This window comes from Habropoda laboriosa, unplaced genomic scaffold, assembly GCF_001263275.1.
Source record: "Habropoda laboriosa isolate 0110345459 unplaced genomic scaffold, ASM126327v1 scaffold291, whole genome shotgun sequence".
NCBI classification, from domain to species: Eukaryota; Metazoa; Arthropoda; class Insecta; order Hymenoptera; family Apidae; genus Habropoda; species Habropoda laboriosa.
Genome location: NW_017100515.1, coordinates 1,461,839 through 1,481,833, shown reverse-complemented (window position 1 = coordinate 1,481,833; position 19,995 = coordinate 1,461,839). Strand labels below are relative to the sequence as shown.

Sequence of the window (19,995 nt, the reverse complement as noted above, 5' to 3'; positions counted from 1 at the left end):
GGACAACGTATCTGTGATCGTAGATCGGTGCGGAGAGGCGATCGACATCGCCCACGTGAAACGAAGGAATCCTTACGCGTTGCAATTCTCTATTCCTGAGAGATGTCTCGAGGTATCGATGTTGGTCGGTGTCCGGATATCGAAGAATGGTTGTCCGTTAGGCGTCAGACAGGTGAAATGCGAGAGCAGATTGAGGGAACTCGATCAGATACTCAGGGCTAACGACAATCCCTTGGAATTCATGTGTCAGGTAGAAATTTGATGAAATTCGTTATTAAACAAGGTTCTTTAGAAGGTTTTTGTGGTAAGAGGTTTGATTTGGAACTTGGACTTTACTTGTAGACCTTTGGCTTCAATCCGGGTGATCGAGAACAGTTGGACAATTGGATGGTCCACGCTTTTCAACGAAACGTTCCGCCGCACTTCAACCTTCTGTCCACTCCCAGTGGCGTGGTTTCCACTCAGAAAGTCCACTCGAGTGAGTATCGCGGAATTTGGGAGAATGTGCGTGTGGTTTCTTGATCTATTGTACGTTGATTCTTTGGTATTGTCTGTTGTGCTTGCTGTGATCGTAGGAAGACTAGTTGGTAAGGACTTGAGATCGATCTTGTGATATAAGTGTCCCTTTAAATGTAACGATCTAAATAAATACTTGTAGCGTAAGGAGAAAGAGTTTAATTTGAATATTTAAATTTTGGAATTTCAATGTTCAAATTGGAATTTGATTGGCTGAATTTCAACATTTAAATTTTAATATTAGAATCTCAAGATTTGAATTTAAACATTTGCATCAAAAAGTCCCCAAATTGGGACTTGAACTCAAAAATCCTACATTTCCCCTCTTCTGTACCCAAAATCAAACGAGCCAAAGTGATTTTTCAACCAATTAAAGCACAAACCACCCGTTACTCTACCTTCAACAGATAATTTACCCCAAACAAAAGTAACCAAACGACAATTATTCCAGGTCCCGAGGAGAATCCTACGTTGCTTCACTTCGCCGCCCGTTTCGGCCTGGAGAGACTAGCCTGGCAGCTTCTGGAGTGTCCAGGCGGTGACATAGCCTGCGACCTGAGAAACGTGTCGGAGTTAACTCCTGCTGATCTCGCGGAGCAAGCAGGACACGCGCGACTTGCACACCAACTTCGTGGCTACATGGTACAAAAACATCGTCTTTAAAGCGACGTGATAGTTAGTCGAATGGAACCGATACTTCCGCGATACTTCTCTATTCTTAATTACAAATTGAGCTTGAACGATCCAGACAAAATCTCCTCTTTGCTCTTTAAAATCTCATCCATAGGCTTGCATTAAAGAGTTAAAGCAAACGTGATCGGTTAAGACGAGTCTGTTTGTCTCTAACTCTTATTGTTGGTTCAATTTAAATATTATTAAGAAAAAAAAAATAGACAAAATGTACAATGGATCTCTTTAATTGATTTATCTCACGAACGTTTGTTTCTGTTGAGTAATTTCGGTGAATTAATTGGTAACTTGCTTTTGAATTGCATGTTTCGGGCTTGCCCTTGAATCCTCGTCCACGGCGCCGCAGCAAATGAACGAGTTCACTAACATGTATAGCTACCTGAAGGTGATCAGCGAGACCACCACAGACCAAGCGAACAGTGAGTATCTCCCATCGGTTGAAAATTCGTTGTAAGGGTCAAGGAAGTGAAGAAAATAAAATTTGAAATGAAAATCTGAATTCTTGAAGTGCTGAGCAATTACGAAAGTGATAACAGAGTGATATCTAGAGATAACGAGTTCGAACTGGTGTGATTTTTAGGTGCGGACCCATCAACGACTAACACGACGAGCGACACAAACAACGACAAGGAGGATTATTGTCGTCCACGACCTTTGAGCGAAGCTTATTCGGTGCCACCGGCCGCAAGACCAATAACGTCTCTAATCTTGCCAGGCCAATTACCAGTAACCCCTAGCGCGACAACCGGTAACCCCATTGAAGCAAATTACTCGATCGTACCGGCACCAACTCCCGTCGTCGTAAGTCCATCAACGCCGACACCGTCGTCGACGACCACCTCGAACGGCCTTGAGCTCCCTCTTCAAGGCTACATGAAGATGCATCCAGCTGGTACGTTCAGCTCTGAGCCTAGAGATTCTGTGGAGTATGAAAGAAGGAATATTGATGAACTTTAGAATTGGAATTCTTAGATTTGAATATTTCAATTTGGGATCTCCCAATTTTCAAGTACCCTCAAAGAATTAAATTTGAAATTTAAACTTGAGATCTCCCAATTTTCAAGCACCCTCAAAGAAGTAAATTTTTCAATGGAGTATGAAACAAGGAATATTGGTAAACTTTAAAATTGGAATTCTTAGATTGGTATATTCCAATTTGAGATCTCCCAATTTTCTATACTCTCAAAGAATTAAATTTTTCAATGGAGTATGAAAGAAGAAATATTGATAAATTTTTTAATTTCAATCCTTACATTTGAATATTTCAATTTGAGATCTCTCAATTTTCAAGTACCCTCGAAGAATTAAATTTGTAATTTAATCTTGAGATCTCCCAATTTCCAAGTACCCTCACAGAATGAAATTTTCCAATGCAAAATCCCGAAGTCAATTTAAATGTGAAAAGCACGAGTCATCCTTATCTAATTCGAGGAATTCAATCTCTAACTCCTTTGATCTCTAATCTTCAAGGGCCCAAAACACCCACGTCGAACGTAGCGAGCCAGCAACCATCCCGGACAGGCACACCCACTCAGAATCGTCTAGACTCTCACCACATACCCTCCAGGGATGAGAACAGTCAATCTTCGTGCTCTTACGGCAGAACTACCTCGAATTCGAGCAGCGTGAAGTCCAGAGAACCGTCAGGACCTCAAGACGAGCTGCTGGAGATTATAAACGACTTCAAGAACAACGTGTTCACGATAACGGAGGTAGAGAGGCTTGTGGAGAACTGGAGGAACCGCAACGACGTTCAACAGAGCTTCAAGGATAAACAAAGACAGCTGACTGCTATGAGAGAAGAATACGAGAGGATACAGAAGAGGCTGAAGGAGGAGATGAAGGCACCCACTCCTTTCGACAGGATTAGAAAATTCTTCTCCAAAGGAAAGAAAGGTATGTAAAGAAAAATTTATAAAATTCTGAGAATTTAATGCGAATTTAATACGAATTGGTGTTTTCGTAGACTCGAAGGACTCTGGTAATGGAACAGACGACTCTTCGTCGACCGTCAAAGTGGAAAATGTTAACGGTGGACTGACTGATCGTAGACCGGTTAGCAGTCTGAGCCTTCGTAGTGTTTCAAGTGAGTATTCTATATTTACACGTAAATCTGATCTTCCAAGAAGTATGGTAGATATTTATAAAGTATATTTGTTCTTTTTTAGGCTCGTCTTCGTCTGGTAGAATGAGCACAGCCAGCGGATGCAGTGGAACCAGTTTAGGCGACAGTGGAACTCACTCTGACACCGAGGATCGACGAGTTAGTGCCTTAAAAAAATTGTCGTTACTTCACCAATAAAAGAAACAGAATAACTCTCGAATTTTACAGCGCATATTTTATTTGAATACAAAAAAAAAAGAGTTTTCTAAATGACAAAAAAAATTTCAGCTTCAAAATGCAAGAGAGGACAAGCCAGGCGTGATGTCATACGAAATACCGCCAGCTCCGAAGCCATTCACTGGAAGATACTCGCCAGCGCTTAGGTATTCCCCCTCTCCTCGTTCCTCGACCGGAAACGACCTAGACCTGAGACCAACGCAGCCGCCATCGAGGGTCGAGGACACTGAATATTACATAGCGTTTCCACCCTCGGGATTGCCCATCCACTGTACGTGGTCACATCTATTTTTAAATACAGGCTGACCCATAAGTCGCTTTACCATATCAAAATTTCAACAACTTTTCCTCCATTACATGTTTCAAAATTTTTGTTTCAGATTTTGAAAATTTCTTCTTTGTTTTTTCAAATGGTAAACAGTCTTACGAGTCACCCTGTGTTACACTATATTATTTTTAATACTTTTTATCAATGATTAAAATATTTCCACCGACTGTATCTACAATTTAACCATTTTTAACGATTATTTAAACAGCTTTCAAGACAGACGCTCCCTCGCTGAAGGAGCCAAAGACACCCAGCTCTCCCTGCGACCATCCCAAGTACCTGGACATGATCCAAAACACCTGTGCAGCAGCCACAGACGCCGCAGAATCGGATCCTTCCAGGCAACCTGGGAATAGTTACGCAAACATCGACCCGTCCACGTTGAACTCGGCGCCAGTTCCACCGGCTGGCATGTGCATTCCCACGAATTACGTGAACGTGACACCTGTGTGCGTCACTTCGTCGCAGGAAACTGTTCAAGGTCACCAGACCGAGCAGAGCCACACGCCTGACTCGAGTCACACTTCTGAATCCTCGAAGAACTCGTCCAAGATCGAGGCTTCCAATCGAACAACGGAGAACAAGGTCAATGATAGTGTGCAAGCTCAGGGTCACGAGATTCAGAGTAGAAGTAACGAAGAGTACGTGGAAACAGACCTGGTGAACGGGTCAGAGGGCGTAGATGTGCCTGATACCTGTAAAATGCCGGACTATATGAACGTTGACGTTCCTCAGGATCTCAAAATTGGCGCCAAAAAGGCGCCTGCTCCACCTGTTCCACCAAGAGGTAGATTGATATTTTTAATTTAATTTTAGATGGTCTGTCAGATGTGTATTATCTTTCTCATATTCTTATCTGTCTGTATGGTTTCATCGAGATCAGTTTATGCCACTTCCTTTGGTGATCTCTATAGAAATACAGGGTGTCTCACATCCTGTGTTCTAATCTGATATAAGCAATGTTATAAGAAGTTATTTTAGATTGTGAATAAATGGTTAAAAATAACCGTATGATTTCCTGTTCACCGCTTAGTTCCTCCTCTGAAGGAATATCTTATTCATTCAGAGATTATCATGAACCGTGTCAAATGTATCAAATATAATGACTCAAGATTCGTTGGAACACTCTTGGTGTACTTAGAAAAAGTTCAGAAACACGTCCTTAAGCGGTAGAAATTACATCCAATGATTCAAAGGTCCGTTGAAGTCTGCTCGTGTGGATTCTTCATCTGTTAATCACACGGTGTTTCATTTCACCAAAGGAAATCACGAAGGTTGATTACTTAATCGGACTTTCATCGTCATTGATCGCTGTGAAATTGATCGCCTTAAACAGCTTTTCGTTTCTCCGTTGGCAATCGATTCTTACACTATTTTTTTTTTTTTGTCAATTTTCTGTTGCAGCTGCGACGAAGAAATAGAAGAAGAATGATTACCACGAACGGAAGTGCCTGCCAATTTTTTCCCTTGCAACGGCTCAACGGTTCAAAGATGGTGCCTTCGACGATCGTTTTTTTTTTTTAATCCGAGAAACATTCGAGCGTGATTTCAAGCACTCGACGACGGTGTTCTTCGTAATATTTAGTATTAGTAGCGTATTTAAATGTAAATTGTTCGGTTTAAGAGGATCCTTACGGAGAAAAGTCTGTAAGATGTATTCGAAACACAGCTCGTGCCTTTTATGTACATCTTGTTCTCTCTCTTATGTTTTTCTTTCTAATTTGAATACTCGAGGAGAAGGAAGCGTGACTTAATCTGTAGAAGATTCTTTTCGTTAGGTGCGTTTTATTGTTCATTATTACTTTAAAGAATGCCTCGAATGCGTTGACATGTTGATTAAGCTCGTTATCTTTATTGTTTAGTGAAATTATTCTTCTTCTTTAGTAAGAAAGCAAAAAACTCCTTTAGATGTTAATTAGGTTAATGTGTAATTCAAGGAAATTTGAATGTCTCGATTTCCCGTAATTTGTTAAATTTCCGAGGTCTTCGAGGATTTTGAAAATCATTCGAATTGATTATTATTTAGAGAATCATTCGATCGATAAGCATTCGAGGCTCTCTAATTACACCGTTAAGTTGTATATTAATTAATTAACCGATGCTTGGATCTTGATCCAAGAACGAATACAATGCTAGCGAGCGCCAAATCAAAGTTTCATCGTTTGGCGGGAAGCCAAAACCATAATCTGTACATACTATCCTTTGTTCTACACTCTATTATAATTATTCTAATCCACTGTCAGCACCGTCGTTTCCTTAAAATTAAGTTAGATCAATTTATCACGACAATGACAATTGTCAGGAAGAATTTCTCCAAAATACGACGCCTAAAAGACTGTGTAACGAAACATGGCGTCACGTGATCGTATTGTCACCAAATCATGCAACTCATATTATGTATACTGTAATCATTCTCTAGCAGTTACTCTGTACATGTGTTGAATTTCTTCCTCTTTCTCTTTCCTTTTCTTTTTTTCATTATAAAAGCAACGACGAAATGTGTTTCAAGTACCAAGGATGCATTTATCGTTTTAATTGTAATATTGTAACATGTTAACCTAGCCACTTCGCGAGATAATTTTTTCTACCAGATCCACTGGGTCCTTTTTATATTTATGTTTACATCAATAAAGCTGAAGATAACAGAAGCTGTGAAATTATTCAAATCAGATCGCCATATTATACTGCATAATGAGTCACAAATGAGTAACGTAGTATTTCTCACGCACAATAGCGAAATATCGGATATCATGAAATACCAAATGTGATTTACACGATATCTGAGACTCGTAATTTTTGCTAGACGAATCTATTGTGAAAAAAAAAAATCGTCTTTGTTCCCGGAGAAACCGGTTGTCCTCGGAAGCTGCAAGCTGAAAGAGTTATGCAAAGAGCCGCGTCCGTTAATGTAAATTTTACTAATGATCGATGGAAAAGGCGGGAAAATAAACATTCTTGCTTCGACATATTTGAATTAGTAATGGTTTCAACGTGTATTTCCAAAAAATATATTAATGTAGCGAACACGACAAATAGAACTTTTTTTTTCATAGACGAAGATGATTTCTCGAAAGACGTAACAGTGTTGAAGCATTTTTAACAGAACAAAGGAGACATAATTGACCACCAAGTGATGTCACGTTCGTTTGCAGACGAGCAAGTACATTTTTGAATAATACATGCGATTGAGTATTCATCGGTAGTATCGAACGACCTGTCGTGACATTCGGATCATAGGCAGGAAAAACCAGTCATTCTGAAATCGTCGAAAGCTTCTAATTTCTGACGAATCAAACGTCGTATTCTTTCACTCGTGAAGGACGACTACTTTTAAGCAGTAAGGTATATCCCTTCTCCAACCATAAAAGAACCTATACCTTACGTACACAATGAGCGTTGAATACTGAAGTAACATTTGACATGAATTCATTCGAATCTCCTTAAAAAATATTACAAAGTTCTTAGAAATATTTTAGTACAGATCCTTCGAATTTAAACGCTCTACGTTGCACTGTTCTAAGCCTAAAAGACTAACAGAGATCTCATCAACAATTGTATATAATTAAGAAACTGTAAACTACGCGTCCCAACTAAACAATCAGGAAATCGTTCAGACTGTAGACGCCCATTCGGTCACGAAAAAACCACTATCTCCTTTCCGCTTGATTTAGATTTCTCGTTAATTGAACTCGCCCCGTTAATTACCATTGCGGTTCGACATCCGAAGACCAACGATCTCCGATCTCCGTTACGCAGCCACCACGTGCTCCATACACCTATCATCAAGTGGGGATCGATCCTATATAGGAGTGAAATTGCACTCCCCTCGACAAAACGGAAAAGTCCGCGACCACCTTCCTTTTCATCTATCGTCGGTTCTCCAAAAGTAAGACGACATTTCCTCAGTGAAGTTCTATCATAATTCTGAAAACAGTAACAGAAAATACTTAATGCACTTGTGATATTTTAAGTAAAATTTATAAAATACAGTGTGATAAAAAATAATGAAATAATGGTGAAAAAAGAAATGAATGTGATTGTGTTAATCATTGATTGTAGAAATTCTGGACAATAGTGTAATTATAAAAACTACTTTCAACAGGTGACTGTCATCAGAAGTATTGAAAGATGAAGCTACTTCCAGTGACTTTTACATTGACATTAGTCTTGGCTACCAGTCATGCTCAATCCAGGTTTATTTTCACTTTGTTGAATTAATTAATAGTTTTTAGTGGATCATTTTAGGTAATTGCAAAGATGTTCTCAGGTATGAGCCCTTTGCTGAGAAACCAGGTTCCTGTCCACCAGCTCTACCAGTACAGATCTGTACCCAGTCCTGTTTCTCTGACTCACATTGTTCAGGAATTGGCAAGTGTTGCCCTACCAACTGTGGAGGGTTTGTTTGTTCCAAACCTGTGACCATGAGACAGACAAATGTAGCAGGTACAAGAAATCTTGCAAAATGATTAAGACTAAGATTAAATTGTGTGTTCCAGTCATTAGGATTTAATTCCATATCTTACATTCAGAGAAACCAGGTTCCTGCCCAGCTGTACCAAAAGGAAGATGGGTGTGTTCACCAACCTGCAGTGTTGACACTGATTGCAAAGGAACATTGAAGTGCTGCAAGAATCGTTGTGGTGCTCTAGCCTGTCAGAAACCAGATGTGGAGGTGATTGAGTCTTTGGATATCCCAGTTTCAATGCCAGAAGATCCTTACAACGTACCCAGAAATCCTTATGATGTAAACAGAAATCCTTATAATGTTCCCAGGAATCCTTATAATGTTCCCAGGAATCCTTATGGTTATCTCAATAATCCAAATTCCTATCCCTACTATTTTTATAACAATTAGAAATGATAAGAAGGATGTGAAATGTTTGCACGAAAATGTAGTTCTTATTTACTTAGCCTCAGGGATTACTATCTGAATACTTGACATACTTTTAATTGTCACAATGTTTATAACACCAGCATTTTCAAGCATTGAACTCACTAACAGTAACACTGAAGTAAAAGTAAATAACAATATTTTTTACACAATATTTATGAACATTTTAGCGATAAATATTTAACTATAAATTGATTAACTAATTTTAAATGAATAGAGCTAAATATATTTTTTAACAAGACAATCAAAATTTAATTTTTTATCACTGCTACAACGATCATTTTACGCGTGTGTTCAGAAGGTTCAAACGAGGTATGACGTTGTCCCACTAATTTCTCAATTTTTTTAAATGACTTATTCTAGGAAATCATTTTATTAATAAACGGCCTTACATAATAGATTACTTCATTCACCTACTGACCTATTTTGCATAGAACCTTGAATAACTGCATACACTCACGAGGTCTAACTAGAAAAGGTTAATGACATGACAGACGTGAAAAAAGAAATACTTAAAAAATCCCATGAATATTCTAATTGTTGACCATTTAAAGTATTCTTTAAATAAATGTTTAAATACTAGCAAGTTGTTATGGTACAAAAAAAAATGCTGCTTACAAAATTTTAAGAAATTTACACTACGTAATACGAAAATTGACGTATTTACACTTATTGCATCTCAAATTACCTGTGCGTCACTTACAATCAAATTTTCATAACACTCGTTACTTAATAATCCCGTTCCTAGCAACGATCTTTTCATAAAGATAATTTGCGTCAACTACCAAATGATACTGTAACCTGTGGACAGTATGAATAAGACAAATTCATATATGTCACTGAAATACCCAACAGCTTTATTCGAGGAATACTTGATTCATAATGCAAAAACATACTGATAATAGTAATCAAGATATTCATAAACTGAAATTATGTCGGGGAATGTCAAGAAGCTGTTGAATCAGCCGGTTACACGGTTTCCTATATGTTTTACGACAAGTTCCTTTCGCTGACCGCAAGGTAGAGGTGGAAACGAGAGAGATAAGAATACGGAGATTTGTCAAGAGATAAAGAGAGAAAGGAAATAACAAAGAAAGATTTAAGAAGCTAGACTCTTATCGTGCAAGGATTAAGTGTGGTTCATCTTCCAACCTGGTGATTTCAAAGAAAGCAGAATACTGTGAAAAGGGATCCACAGAAAATGGAAATGCGCAGTATGTGTTTTTGTGAAAACTGGTTTCCTCACGCAATATATAAGGTGTTTCAAATGAAGAAAAGATTCAAATTAAAAAAACAAAGAAATTGATAAAGAACTTGGTCCTTTAATGGGAATAATGTGAAAAAGTGAACTCTTTGCTAGAACATCGTACATCGTACAATTACGTTGCGACACCCTGTATATTCATAAGAAAAAAATTATTTCGTTTTCTCGAATACTGTGAATAATGATTTGTCTCCTGTGTACCATAGAAAAAGGAACGATTCTGATATTTGTGGGCTGCTTGCTAATTGCCGCAACCGTCGCTCAACTGTCTCGTAAGTTAATTAATCATTTAAATGCGTAATTGATTCCAGAGAAACGTGTGACGTTTTATGTGAAACTAATAGATTTACTGTTCGGTATTTAATAAATCATTTCAAATAACTCTTAAATACCCCTTTATCGTGGCTAAATGAGATTAACATATAGTTTTCAACTTTGACGAGAATCTTTGAATAAAATTTTGTACGTAAAATATTTTACCTTGAAAAGTTCTATCCGGATGCAGTATAAGGTAAGTTGATGCCACACAAAGTCAAGGACACGACCTTTTATGATGCACTCCATATTTACAATTATACATATTATCATGCGATCTATCGTTCAATTTCATAATCTGTTATGTCCGATACGTCATGCGTGATGTGACTTATTGAGTACTGAAATTTACTAGAACGAAATTATATTTTTTTTACATTTTTATAAAATTATAAATAAAGTGATTTATTGATTTTTTTAGATAAAGAAGGACATTGTCCATTGAGAAACAGTGTATCAAAATGTACTCCTAGATGTGTTTCGGATTTTCAGTGCTCTTTTAATGAAAAATGTTGTCCAAATAAGTGTGGAAGTAATTCGTGTGTGCAGTCGAGTCCCGTCAATACCGGCAGTGGATATAAAGGATCATCAAATGGTAAAAAAATTCAAATAACTTTATAGAATTTTTATTGTGCACATAATTAAAAAAACTGAACACGTTACATCTTTCAGATAATGTTTATTGTGCGGGTGTGAAATGTGGTCCATACGAAAAATGTCGATTCGATCGTACAACGAAACGCGAAAAATGCATGCGCACATAAAGGAGTTTTTCAAATGCAAAAATTTTATTCCTGTGTAAAATAAACGATGATTTTAACTACTTGTTTTTATACACTCCTTAACTCTAATAAAGTTAATTCCCAATCGATCATTTGAAATGTTTTAAATTTGAAAAAAAGTCGAATTGCGATTAGTAGCGATAACAACCTGTTGAAAACGAGTCGACAATCGATATGGAGATTTAAATCGATATTTCTCGATAGCCTCCTTTATTGTTACACGAGAAGTGCAATCGGAATATAAAATTTACGTTTATTATTAGTATATACTTCTAAAGCGAATACGAAGTGACACAAAAGTGAAATCACTTAGTTTTGGAAATTCCAGGACAAAATGGCATTTGACCAGTCTTGATTCTCGTAGTAAAATATACATTCTCTTTATTTTTTTTAATCAAGTAGAGGTACGACTTATGCCGGTATTACAATGGCAGTAGAGTTTTTAGTAAACCGGTTGAAAGCCCTTGTGGTTCTTCTCCTGGGAGTATTTAGGCGAGCTGTGTGTTGTCTTCGACGACGACGAAGATCATCCTGTGATTCTATTCCCCTGTCAGCAGTCGGTGTAGTGCCTAACAATTCAAACAATGCAACTCAACCAGTAAGTTTCAAGTATTATGTTCTTATTTCTAATTCAGTACTTTACAATGATTTTAAGATTATGTAAATCCTGTTGTACCATTGGCTCCGATAATAGTAATCACTGAAGATGCTTGCTCAAGGAATTAGAGCAGTGGGATCAGTGGGAGGAAAATCCTGTAGTGGTCGTGCCAGACAGACCAGTTAACACGATACAAGCTAAGATCGAACAATACAGGCAGCAAGCATCTAAACCACCAGAGCTCACAGAAGAGCAACAATCAAATTTTTTTGAGGTAATTGCTTTTATTAACAGAGAAAATATACACATGTATTTGAATCTTTGTGTTTGCCATAGGATATGACACCAAAGATTACCGCACAGAAAAAGGTTCTAGTTAAAGATAAGGCATCAGAGAATACATCTTGGAATTCTTCAAAGTTTGCAGTTGTTCATGATCCCATACCATCTGTAAGTTTACATTTTGCACATAATTCTATTTTTGGAGTAAGCGAACAAGTTTGGAATGTTACATTTATTTAGAATGAATTGGGAGAATGGGAAGACAATGCTGTTGGATGGGAAGAAGAAACAACTAAAGAATTTGGAGACCCTACAAAGACATTAAGGGAGCAGAAACGAAGAGAAAGAGAACAACGGTTGTACGAACAGCAACAGAAGAGAAACGATCGTAATGCAAGACCTCAACCATTAGGCGCGAAACTAAACTATTGATAAAAAAAGAACTTTATCGAAAGTAACAAATTTCCATCTAATGGCGTCCGTGCACAAATGGAACGTCGATTAAACTTGAGAAAATCAAAGGAGATCATCGTTTACATTAAGAGTAATTTATTATGAGTTTCTGTAAAATTATCGGGTCGTATTATGTATAGAAACACATATCGCGGAGATACTTTACTTAGAGGGTTAAAATTTATATTTTAATATGTATTTTACGTATGTAACATGTATTACATTTATAACGTGTGAAAACATTCCATGTAAATAATCTTGTAATACCACATAAAATCCTTGTTTCTTTCACATTTAAATCGGATTACTATTGATTCAATGAAAATTTTCAATTTCAATTTTAATTATATTGATAACAAAAGCTCCGGTATCCGTGTGCCTTTATTTGATACTTCGTGTCCGTGTAGTTTTTGTACCTACTAATTTTTCAGAGGCTAACTATAATAAAGGCAAATAATTAATCCTCAAATTTATCAATTCAATCGTGTAATTACTTTCTTATTATGAAATCAAAAGTATGTCCATTGAATTTGTAACGATATAAAATAAATCATATTACTAAATGTAGTGTAACTGAAAAATTTTGTAAGAACCTTAGGTAAATTGCAATTATGACTCAAATTCTCGATACGCAGATTTGCTTTTGAAATGCCGCTGGTATAGAGAACGTAACAGGAAGTAGCCATTACGCAGGGCAAAGGAAACGATAAACGAACATTTCTTTGACACACGTAACTCATTCCACTCATATGTCGATAAAATGTACATGACCGAACTAATGTTTCCCTATTTACAACCCGATAAGGCTGAAATGGAACAGATAAGGACGGGTGAAAACCGCAGTATACAGCTACATATATCGTTCCTTTGCACAGCCGTTCATTTAAAACTTACATTTATCGAATACTTGGAATTTTTTTAAATCAGTTCTCTAACAATACGTTGACCACATCGAACGACAATTACTTATCAAATTATATTGGTAAGTAAAAATAGATAGAAACACGTTTAAACAATGTTTCAATACAAAATACTCCAATTGGAAAAAAAAATATGACAAATAATTTTGTAACGACTAATAACGAAATGAAAACTTTCTCTATAACATAATAAGCATATTTTATGTTGGTGGACGTACGAGTGATGAGGCACGTGAGAATATTTAGTCCACCTTACCGTGCAATCAATGAAAAATTAGAACTACATATATTTGCTGTGGCATCGATCAAAAAGTAACCTGAACGAATGCTTATCCATTTCAAAATGCGTCACGCGCGCGCTACATTGTCGCACGTGAGCATGTGTGTACGTGTTCACACTAAATGAAAATAATGTAACCCGTTGCATCAATGCATATTGTGACGTGCGCGCCTTATAACTGCGCTTCCGTTATTGCGAGCATAGCTAACTTCAGACGGTCTGTGGTGTACGTGTATACGAGAAATGATGGAGAAGCTCGTTTGACGGGGAGCCGCTTCACGGAAACTTCGGTGATCCGTTTTCAGGATTATCGAAAGCGATCCCGCGAAAGTCCCTTTGCTTAATTCGTTTTTCTACCACGGTATTGTCTCTCGATGATCGCGTTCGTAATCGAGAAACGCGCGATTATCCGATACTCCTCACCTTCATCCTTAACAACATATGTAAATTCGAAATGTCAACATTGGAAGGTGAGCTGTCTGTCGGATCTACATGCGATAATAATGCATATTGCTGGTCACTCTTAGCGTACATTTTTGTTCACGTTCATGCCAAACGGTGTCCATTAACAGCGCTCGCGGCTCACGTTCCCCTTGTGAAACGTTTTCAAACGAGTTATATAGCAGGACGGATGGAATTCTCGTTACAAGTAACCATGAGCGTATAAACACGTTACAAAAAAAAAAAAAAAAAAAAAAAAACAAACTGCGTTGTGCGCGTTTAATTTTTATTCGTCTGTTAATCGGATACATAAATTTCCCCCCCAGACGACGATAAGTGAGAAATATCGTTTTATATTATTCCCGTTCGAAAAAATACGGCACTCTTCGATCATATGGTACGGGTTGATTAATACGGTTGCTCTTGACGATACAGATAAAAGCGATTGAGTATTCAACGACAACGGATTTGTCGAACCCAGTCGATATCCACACGTTGGTGGTTTATTTTTATCCGTAAAAATGCGACCGTGAAGATACTAAGTTGTGTACTCGAGAAACGCGCGGGACCAAATAGACAATTGTGATTGAAGGTTTCGCACGACGACACGGGGTTACGGCATTTCTTCAGGATTACTTCTTTCAGAGAGAAGAACACATTCTTATCTGAACGCAATGCGGTGCCCGATAACAGAACTTTGTAATGGAACCTGCTGCTTATGAATCACTTGTGATACCAATAAATACTGGGATAATGTAAGAAAGATCAAGTGTATGTGATACATAGTTGTCTATTTTTATTGTAAATTACAACAAAATACTGTTACAATGGGTTCCATTGCCCTGGAAGAGTTTGAACTCATGAAGGACTCTAAATATAGAGTGTAAGTAAAACACATTGCTTACTTGAGTGTTTATATTTTATTCTATCATGTTGTGATATGTCATGAATATGTAAGATTGAATTTGGATTTTATTTTATATAGCTATGTATCTGCCGTTGACAAAGCTCTGAAGAGCTTTGAATATACCAGTGAATGGGCAGATTTAATCTCTGCACTTGGAAAATTAAATAAGGTATTATTAAGCCATATGAAATTTCCAGTTATTCCTAGGAGAATAAAAATATCTAAAAGATTAGCACAATGTATGCATCCTGCTTTGCCATCCGGTGTTCACTTGAAAGCTTTAGAAACCTATGACATTATTTTCAAGTGTATGGGTACTAATAGACTGAGTCATGAACTGTTTATATATAGTGCTGGTAAGGTCAAATAATATTGTGAGACAAAATGATTTTTTTAAAGAGATCAAGTATATATATATCAATTAACATAAATTCTTTTGTAGGTCTATTTCCATTGTTGGGTCATGCTGCTATGAATGTAAGACCATCCTTATTAACAGTATATGAAACTCATTTTGTACCTCTTGGAGAGAGATTAAGGCCTGGTTTGAGTGGATTTTTAAGTGGTGTTTTACTTGGTTTAGAAGATGGTTCTGACCACTTTGATAGGTATTTTCAATAAAACATATGCATTACAGAAAGAATCTCAAGCTTTTTTTTTAAACAACAAATTTTTTTTTAGAACCAATTCCTTGCTTGAAAAAGTATGTGAAGGAGTAGGTCCAGAACACTTCTATGCATGTTTATGGGATTGTTTAGCTTCAAATTCTGGAATTCGATTGCCTGCTATATCTTTTGTGTTAGTACATTTCAACAAGAAACTGCCAATGGAAGAACAAAAGTATATTATGGGCACAGACACTAATATTATGGTAATAGTTCTATAAAATAAAGTAGAATACTACTTTTATTTGATTGATTGTTCATTAAAATCATATATTAATTAGGTTACTGCTCTTTGTTCTGGAGTACAAGACAGTTCTGTGTTAGTACAAAGGAGTGCATTGGATTTGCTGCTAGTCGGATTTCCTGTACATAATAGTCAATTAACACATGAACACATGGTATCACTAGTCACAGCTGCTCTTGTCACTATACTAAGGAGAGACATGAGTTTGAATAGGTAAAATAAACATACCAAAAGCAGTATAGAAAAAATGTATTTCTTTAACCGAATATTGTATACAATTCAATTTATATGTGCATCATAGGCGATTGTTTGCTTGGCTTTTGGGTACTGAAGTAAGCACATCTATTTTAAAGAGAAAAGCGGATACTACAGTCTCGGAAAGCACGGAACATGCACCTACTTATTTTGATATGTACTCGAAGGAAATGTTAGTCGAAGCAATAAAATCACTATTGAAAACCGTGTGCGACGAAAGTCCGCAAGATTTGAAACCGTACAGAATATTGGTTTCTTTATTAGAGAAAGCAGATATTGGTCCAGTAATTTTGGATGACATTTTATTTGAAGTTTTTAGGTAAAACATAAAGATTCGATATAATACACTAAGTTTTAAGGTCATAAAAATATGAATTTTTTTTATCACAGGACATTTTATAACGCTTGTGGGCAATCAAACAGAGTACCAAAAACGAACGAAGTAGTAAAATCAGCAAACCTGTTGTTTTCAACCTTGGAACCGTCTTACGTTTGGATACATTGCGGCAATCTGTTCGAGAATGCTTGTCAAATCAGAGCAAAGAATAAAAATGAGATGAAAGACGTTGCAGTGCGGTCCGTTGGTAGTGGAATGCCAAATTTCATGGAAGTGTGTATATTGACGGAATTTCTACTCGAGACTGTGTCATTGGATGCATTTATAGATACTCCTTCAGAGCATCTACCCGGCTTGTTCTACGAGATTGTCAGCAAACTCTTGCATCACAACGATCTTTTATCTCCTATGGAGATTTCAAGAAGTCTTAGATTGGGCGCGAAAATTTTATCGAAAGTACAACCAACGGTGGTTTCGACTCACACGGAGAAGAACGAATTAGAAACGAAATTAGATACAACTACGAGTGCAAGTACTGCCACTGCACTCAATGAAAATTCCTTAAGTGCGATTCCATTGGAAAAAAGTCAATCCGACAGTAAATTAAATAAACCAGATACTTCTAGCAGTTCGTTTTCCGAGAAAAGTCCCAGTCCCAGAAGAAGAGCAAATTCAGGAGGTGCCACCAAGAGATCTGACAAAAAATCAAAAAAGAAATCCAGCAAAAGTACTTCGAAATTGAGCGACTCTACGCAAGAGCAAGGTAGTGGAATTTCAGTGGTAGTGAGTCAAGAATCGAAGGCTTTACCAAGGAATAAAAGTATGGATGATATAAAGAGCGGATACATAGAAACGAGTACCGTTAGTTCTCCATCCAAGGATCAATTGATTACGTTGAAACAGTCGAACAGAAGTAGCCCTATGGGCTCCACAGGATCCTTGGGTAGAGGACCGTCTCCGGCGTTTCAGGCGCAACATTCAATGTTGGAGAAATGTCTACGACAGTACGAGATTTTCTATGTTAAACTAATTAGTAATAGAGTGCTGAGTAAGGAAAGAACGGTTCAGGACATGTTCGATAATTTGATGATACCATCTCCAAGGGAGAGTTTCGACGAGAGAATGCGATATTTGGAGCTTTTGTTAAATTCTAGACTAACTATGGAGGATTCTGGTTTCTTCAGCCAAGATGTTTCTGTGGTAGAAAACCCAAAGTATATGGACATTCTTCTGAACGTTGATTCCGTTGTACAACCAGAATGGGAGGACGCTGTGAAAATTGCCTCAAGTTTGTTCGTTGAACTGTCGACATTTCCTAAGTATTTTCTTCCTGGCGATGGGATGCTTGTTGAAGAAGAACCGAAAGGGAATATTGTTTTACCAGACTGGTTGAAGGTTTTGGTAGTCTGTAGTTGCTGGTTAGGAAAGCAACCTGCTCTACAATTAATCAGTATTGCTACGTTGTTGGATTTAATCGCGTTGTTAAAAGCTCACAACGACATTGAAACACATCCCAAAAGCGGGGAGGGAGTTACGGCTGTAATAATGGTACCACTACTGAAACAGTGGCACATGACATATTTAATGCAGTATACCAATGTGTTTCAGGTATTTTTATGTACTTTTCTTTTAGTAATTTTATGTGTCGTTAAATCTAAGATAAGAAATTAAAATGTATCGTTTAAAGGTTCTGTCGCATTCTTTATGGCATCACCTTGGTGAATTACCCGCTCATAAATATAGAATGCGATGCGTTGAATTGTTGCACGAGTTGCACCACGCTTTACACAACTCTTGTGACGCTGTGGAGGATGTGATAGGAGCGGCGCTCACGTCAGAAGTCGTGGAAAAAAGGATAGAAGCATTCAATAGATTCGCTACTTTATGGCACCTTGGACGAGAAATTGAAACTAATCCCAGGTTACGAGGCTGCATGAAATCTTTTGATCAGTGCGTTTCACGATTCTCCAATATGTTTTTTAATAATTCTTTATCTTGTTTATTGTTAATATAATTTATTCTACAGGTCATTGTTAAAAATACTGGATAATCTACAGCTCGCAGATAATTCTCCTTTGAAGCTTCATGCTCAATCATGGCTCTTGCATTCTTTAATGCGAGGCGATATCTCACGGATAGTGGACCCATTGTTGATAATACTTCTGGACCCATCTACGTGTCGCATGAGTGTGCTTCATGTTAGTATACAGCACAGCAACACCGTTCTGACGAAGAACGACACCGTAGAAGAGAAGTCAGAGGTGCAAGATGACACGGAGGGTGCCGCAAAGATCTATGCAATCAGCTCGGTCGATGGAAACGTGATTTATCACGTCAGCGATAGCGTGGATGAGGATAAAAAATGGCGGAAGGGGAAGAAAAAGAAAAAAGCCATAAATCCTGTGAAAGTGAAGAGAATATTTGCCGTGACCACATTGGCAGCTGGTGATAACTGTAACCAATACGTAACCGAGAAGAATCAATTTATGAAAGAACTTGAAGTACCTCCTAGTATATCTGGGAACAGAAAGATCTCCGTTTTCGTGAATCCTTTGTCGCTCAATTGCAACGAGAATTCTAATGATTCTCTGGCAGAGGATGATTTGTTGCCTAGCACAAAGAAGGCAAATCTGACGACAGAGTTACTAAAGAACGCGACAAGGTTCAAGAAAATAGACTTCGATAAAGGTTCGACCGCCAGCTTGGACGAGAGTCTCTATGAATCTGCAAATTCCAGCCTAAAGACGAAAGAGAAAAATGGATTGAAGAAGCTGAATGGAGAAGTTGGTTCGTCGTTAGACTCCATTACCAATAGCTTCGATTCTAGCAGTCCTGAAATAACTACTAAGCAAACAAAATCGAAAAAAGATCCCGTCATAATGCCAGGCAGTTCTAGGGAGGTGGCCGGAACTATCATTAAGGGAAAGTATCACAGCACCAACGAATTCGCGACGAATTACGACCTCCACGACGTTGGGAGCTTCGAAGCGAGTGTCGAGATACCTAGTTGGACCATGGACGACGACGACGAAGGTGATCTGGATGTTAGTACAACCGCGGAGGAGTACTTCAGTAACTCTAGTGGTAATAGTATAGTGGAAGAAATCCTGAACGAAGTGCTTGATCGAGTGATGCAAAAATGTGATGTCACTGAACCACCTAAAAGTGTAAGTGATCTGTCCCCATGGTGTATCAAGCAGCACTTAAATCTTGTATCTATATCGTGTTAATCCGACAATTTATGTACAGGCCGACGAGATCACGTGTCAGAACTCAAAAACGGGTCGCAACTTTGGAATAGGTGTTCATAATCTTCATTCACACATGCTACTTTATTGTGGAGTTTACGACTCGACCAGAACTCTTTATGCGTTGCGTACACTTCGCAACGAGCTATTGATCAACACTAGAATGTTTCTATGTTGTGCTGCGACTACTAGTGTAACCAATACGACAAAAAATACAACGTTGTTGAATTTATTAGCA

The 19,995-nt window shown here is 37.7% G+C and overlaps 5 protein-coding genes across 7 annotated transcripts in view; all 5 read left to right on the top strand.

Moving 5' to 3' along the window:
* The window catches only part of LOC108576371 (phosphoinositide 3-kinase adapter protein 1), a 40,840-nt gene extending 36,155 nt beyond the window's left edge, over window positions 1-4,685 (top strand). Inside the window, exons 8-18 of the mRNA XM_017939344.1 lie at window positions 2-250; window positions 343-478; window positions 576-587; window positions 968-1,158; window positions 1,553-1,625; window positions 1,787-2,098; window positions 2,677-3,102; window positions 3,173-3,292; window positions 3,375-3,469; window positions 3,599-3,818; window positions 4,084-4,685. Coding sequence (XP_017794833.1) covers window positions 2-250; window positions 343-478; window positions 576-587; window positions 968-1,158; window positions 1,553-1,625; window positions 1,787-2,098; window positions 2,677-3,102; window positions 3,173-3,292; window positions 3,375-3,469; window positions 3,599-3,818; window positions 4,084-4,685 — 2,436 coding nt within the window. The remainder of the gene's footprint in view (window position 1; window positions 251-342; window positions 479-575; window positions 588-967; window positions 1,159-1,552; window positions 1,626-1,786; window positions 2,099-2,676; window positions 3,103-3,172; window positions 3,293-3,374; window positions 3,470-3,598; window positions 3,819-4,083) is intronic.
* A 2,402-nt stretch (window positions 4,686-7,087) lies between these two features.
* LOC108576455 (WAP four-disulfide core domain protein 2-like) lies at window positions 7,088-8,892 on the top strand. 3 transcript variants are annotated; one of them, XM_017939461.1, is made up of 5 exons: window positions 7,088-7,212; window positions 7,547-7,761; window positions 7,978-8,068; window positions 8,143-8,318; window positions 8,405-8,892. In XM_017939461.1, the coding sequence occupies exons 3-5, from the start codon at window positions 8,004-8,006 to the stop codon at window positions 8,728-8,730; spliced, it is 567 nt and encodes a 188-aa protein (XP_017794950.1). In that variant the 5' UTR covers window positions 7,088-7,212; window positions 7,547-7,761; window positions 7,978-8,003; the 3' UTR covers window positions 8,731-8,892. The 3 variants fall into 3 exon arrangements, with proteins under 3 accessions (XP_017794950.1, XP_017794951.1, XP_017794949.1); XM_017939462.1 differs by having other exon boundaries at window positions 7,088-7,217; window positions 8,414-8,892; XM_017939460.1 differs by having other exon boundaries at window positions 7,088-7,217.
* Window positions 8,893-10,211: 1,319 nt separating this feature from the next.
* On the top strand, window positions 10,212-11,109 carry LOC108576370 (WAP four-disulfide core domain protein 2-like). Its single transcript, XM_017939343.1, has 3 exons — window positions 10,212-10,302; window positions 10,767-10,940; window positions 11,018-11,109. Exons 1-3 carry the CDS (start codon window positions 10,212-10,214, stop codon window positions 11,107-11,109), a joined length of 357 nt encoding a protein of 118 aa, XP_017794832.1.
* Window positions 11,110-11,554: 445 nt separating this feature from the next.
* LOC108576479 (receptor-binding cancer antigen expressed on SiSo cells) lies at window positions 11,555-12,600 on the top strand. Its single transcript, XM_017939487.1, has 4 exons — window positions 11,555-11,725; window positions 11,847-11,999; window positions 12,062-12,175; window positions 12,248-12,600. Exons 1-4 carry the CDS (start codon window positions 11,555-11,557, stop codon window positions 12,437-12,439), a joined length of 630 nt encoding a protein of 209 aa, XP_017794976.1. The 3' UTR covers window positions 12,440-12,600.
* Window positions 12,601-14,928: 2,328 nt separating this feature from the next.
* The window catches only part of LOC108576505 (protein dopey-1 homolog), an 11,816-nt gene continuing 6,749 nt past the window's right edge, over window positions 14,929-19,995 (top strand). Inside the window, exons 1-10 of the mRNA XM_017939515.1 lie at window positions 14,929-14,984; window positions 15,087-15,364; window positions 15,451-15,616; window positions 15,690-15,879; window positions 15,955-16,130; window positions 16,219-16,491; window positions 16,563-18,117; window positions 18,197-18,459; window positions 18,536-19,676; window positions 19,759-19,994. Of these exons, the coding sequence (XP_017795004.1) occupies window positions 14,929-14,984; window positions 15,087-15,364; window positions 15,451-15,616; window positions 15,690-15,879; window positions 15,955-16,130; window positions 16,219-16,491; window positions 16,563-18,117; window positions 18,197-18,459; window positions 18,536-19,676; window positions 19,759-19,994 (4,334 nt within the window). The remainder of the gene's footprint in view (window positions 14,985-15,086; window positions 15,365-15,450; window positions 15,617-15,689; window positions 15,880-15,954; window positions 16,131-16,218; window positions 16,492-16,562; window positions 18,118-18,196; window positions 18,460-18,535; window positions 19,677-19,758; window position 19,995) is intronic.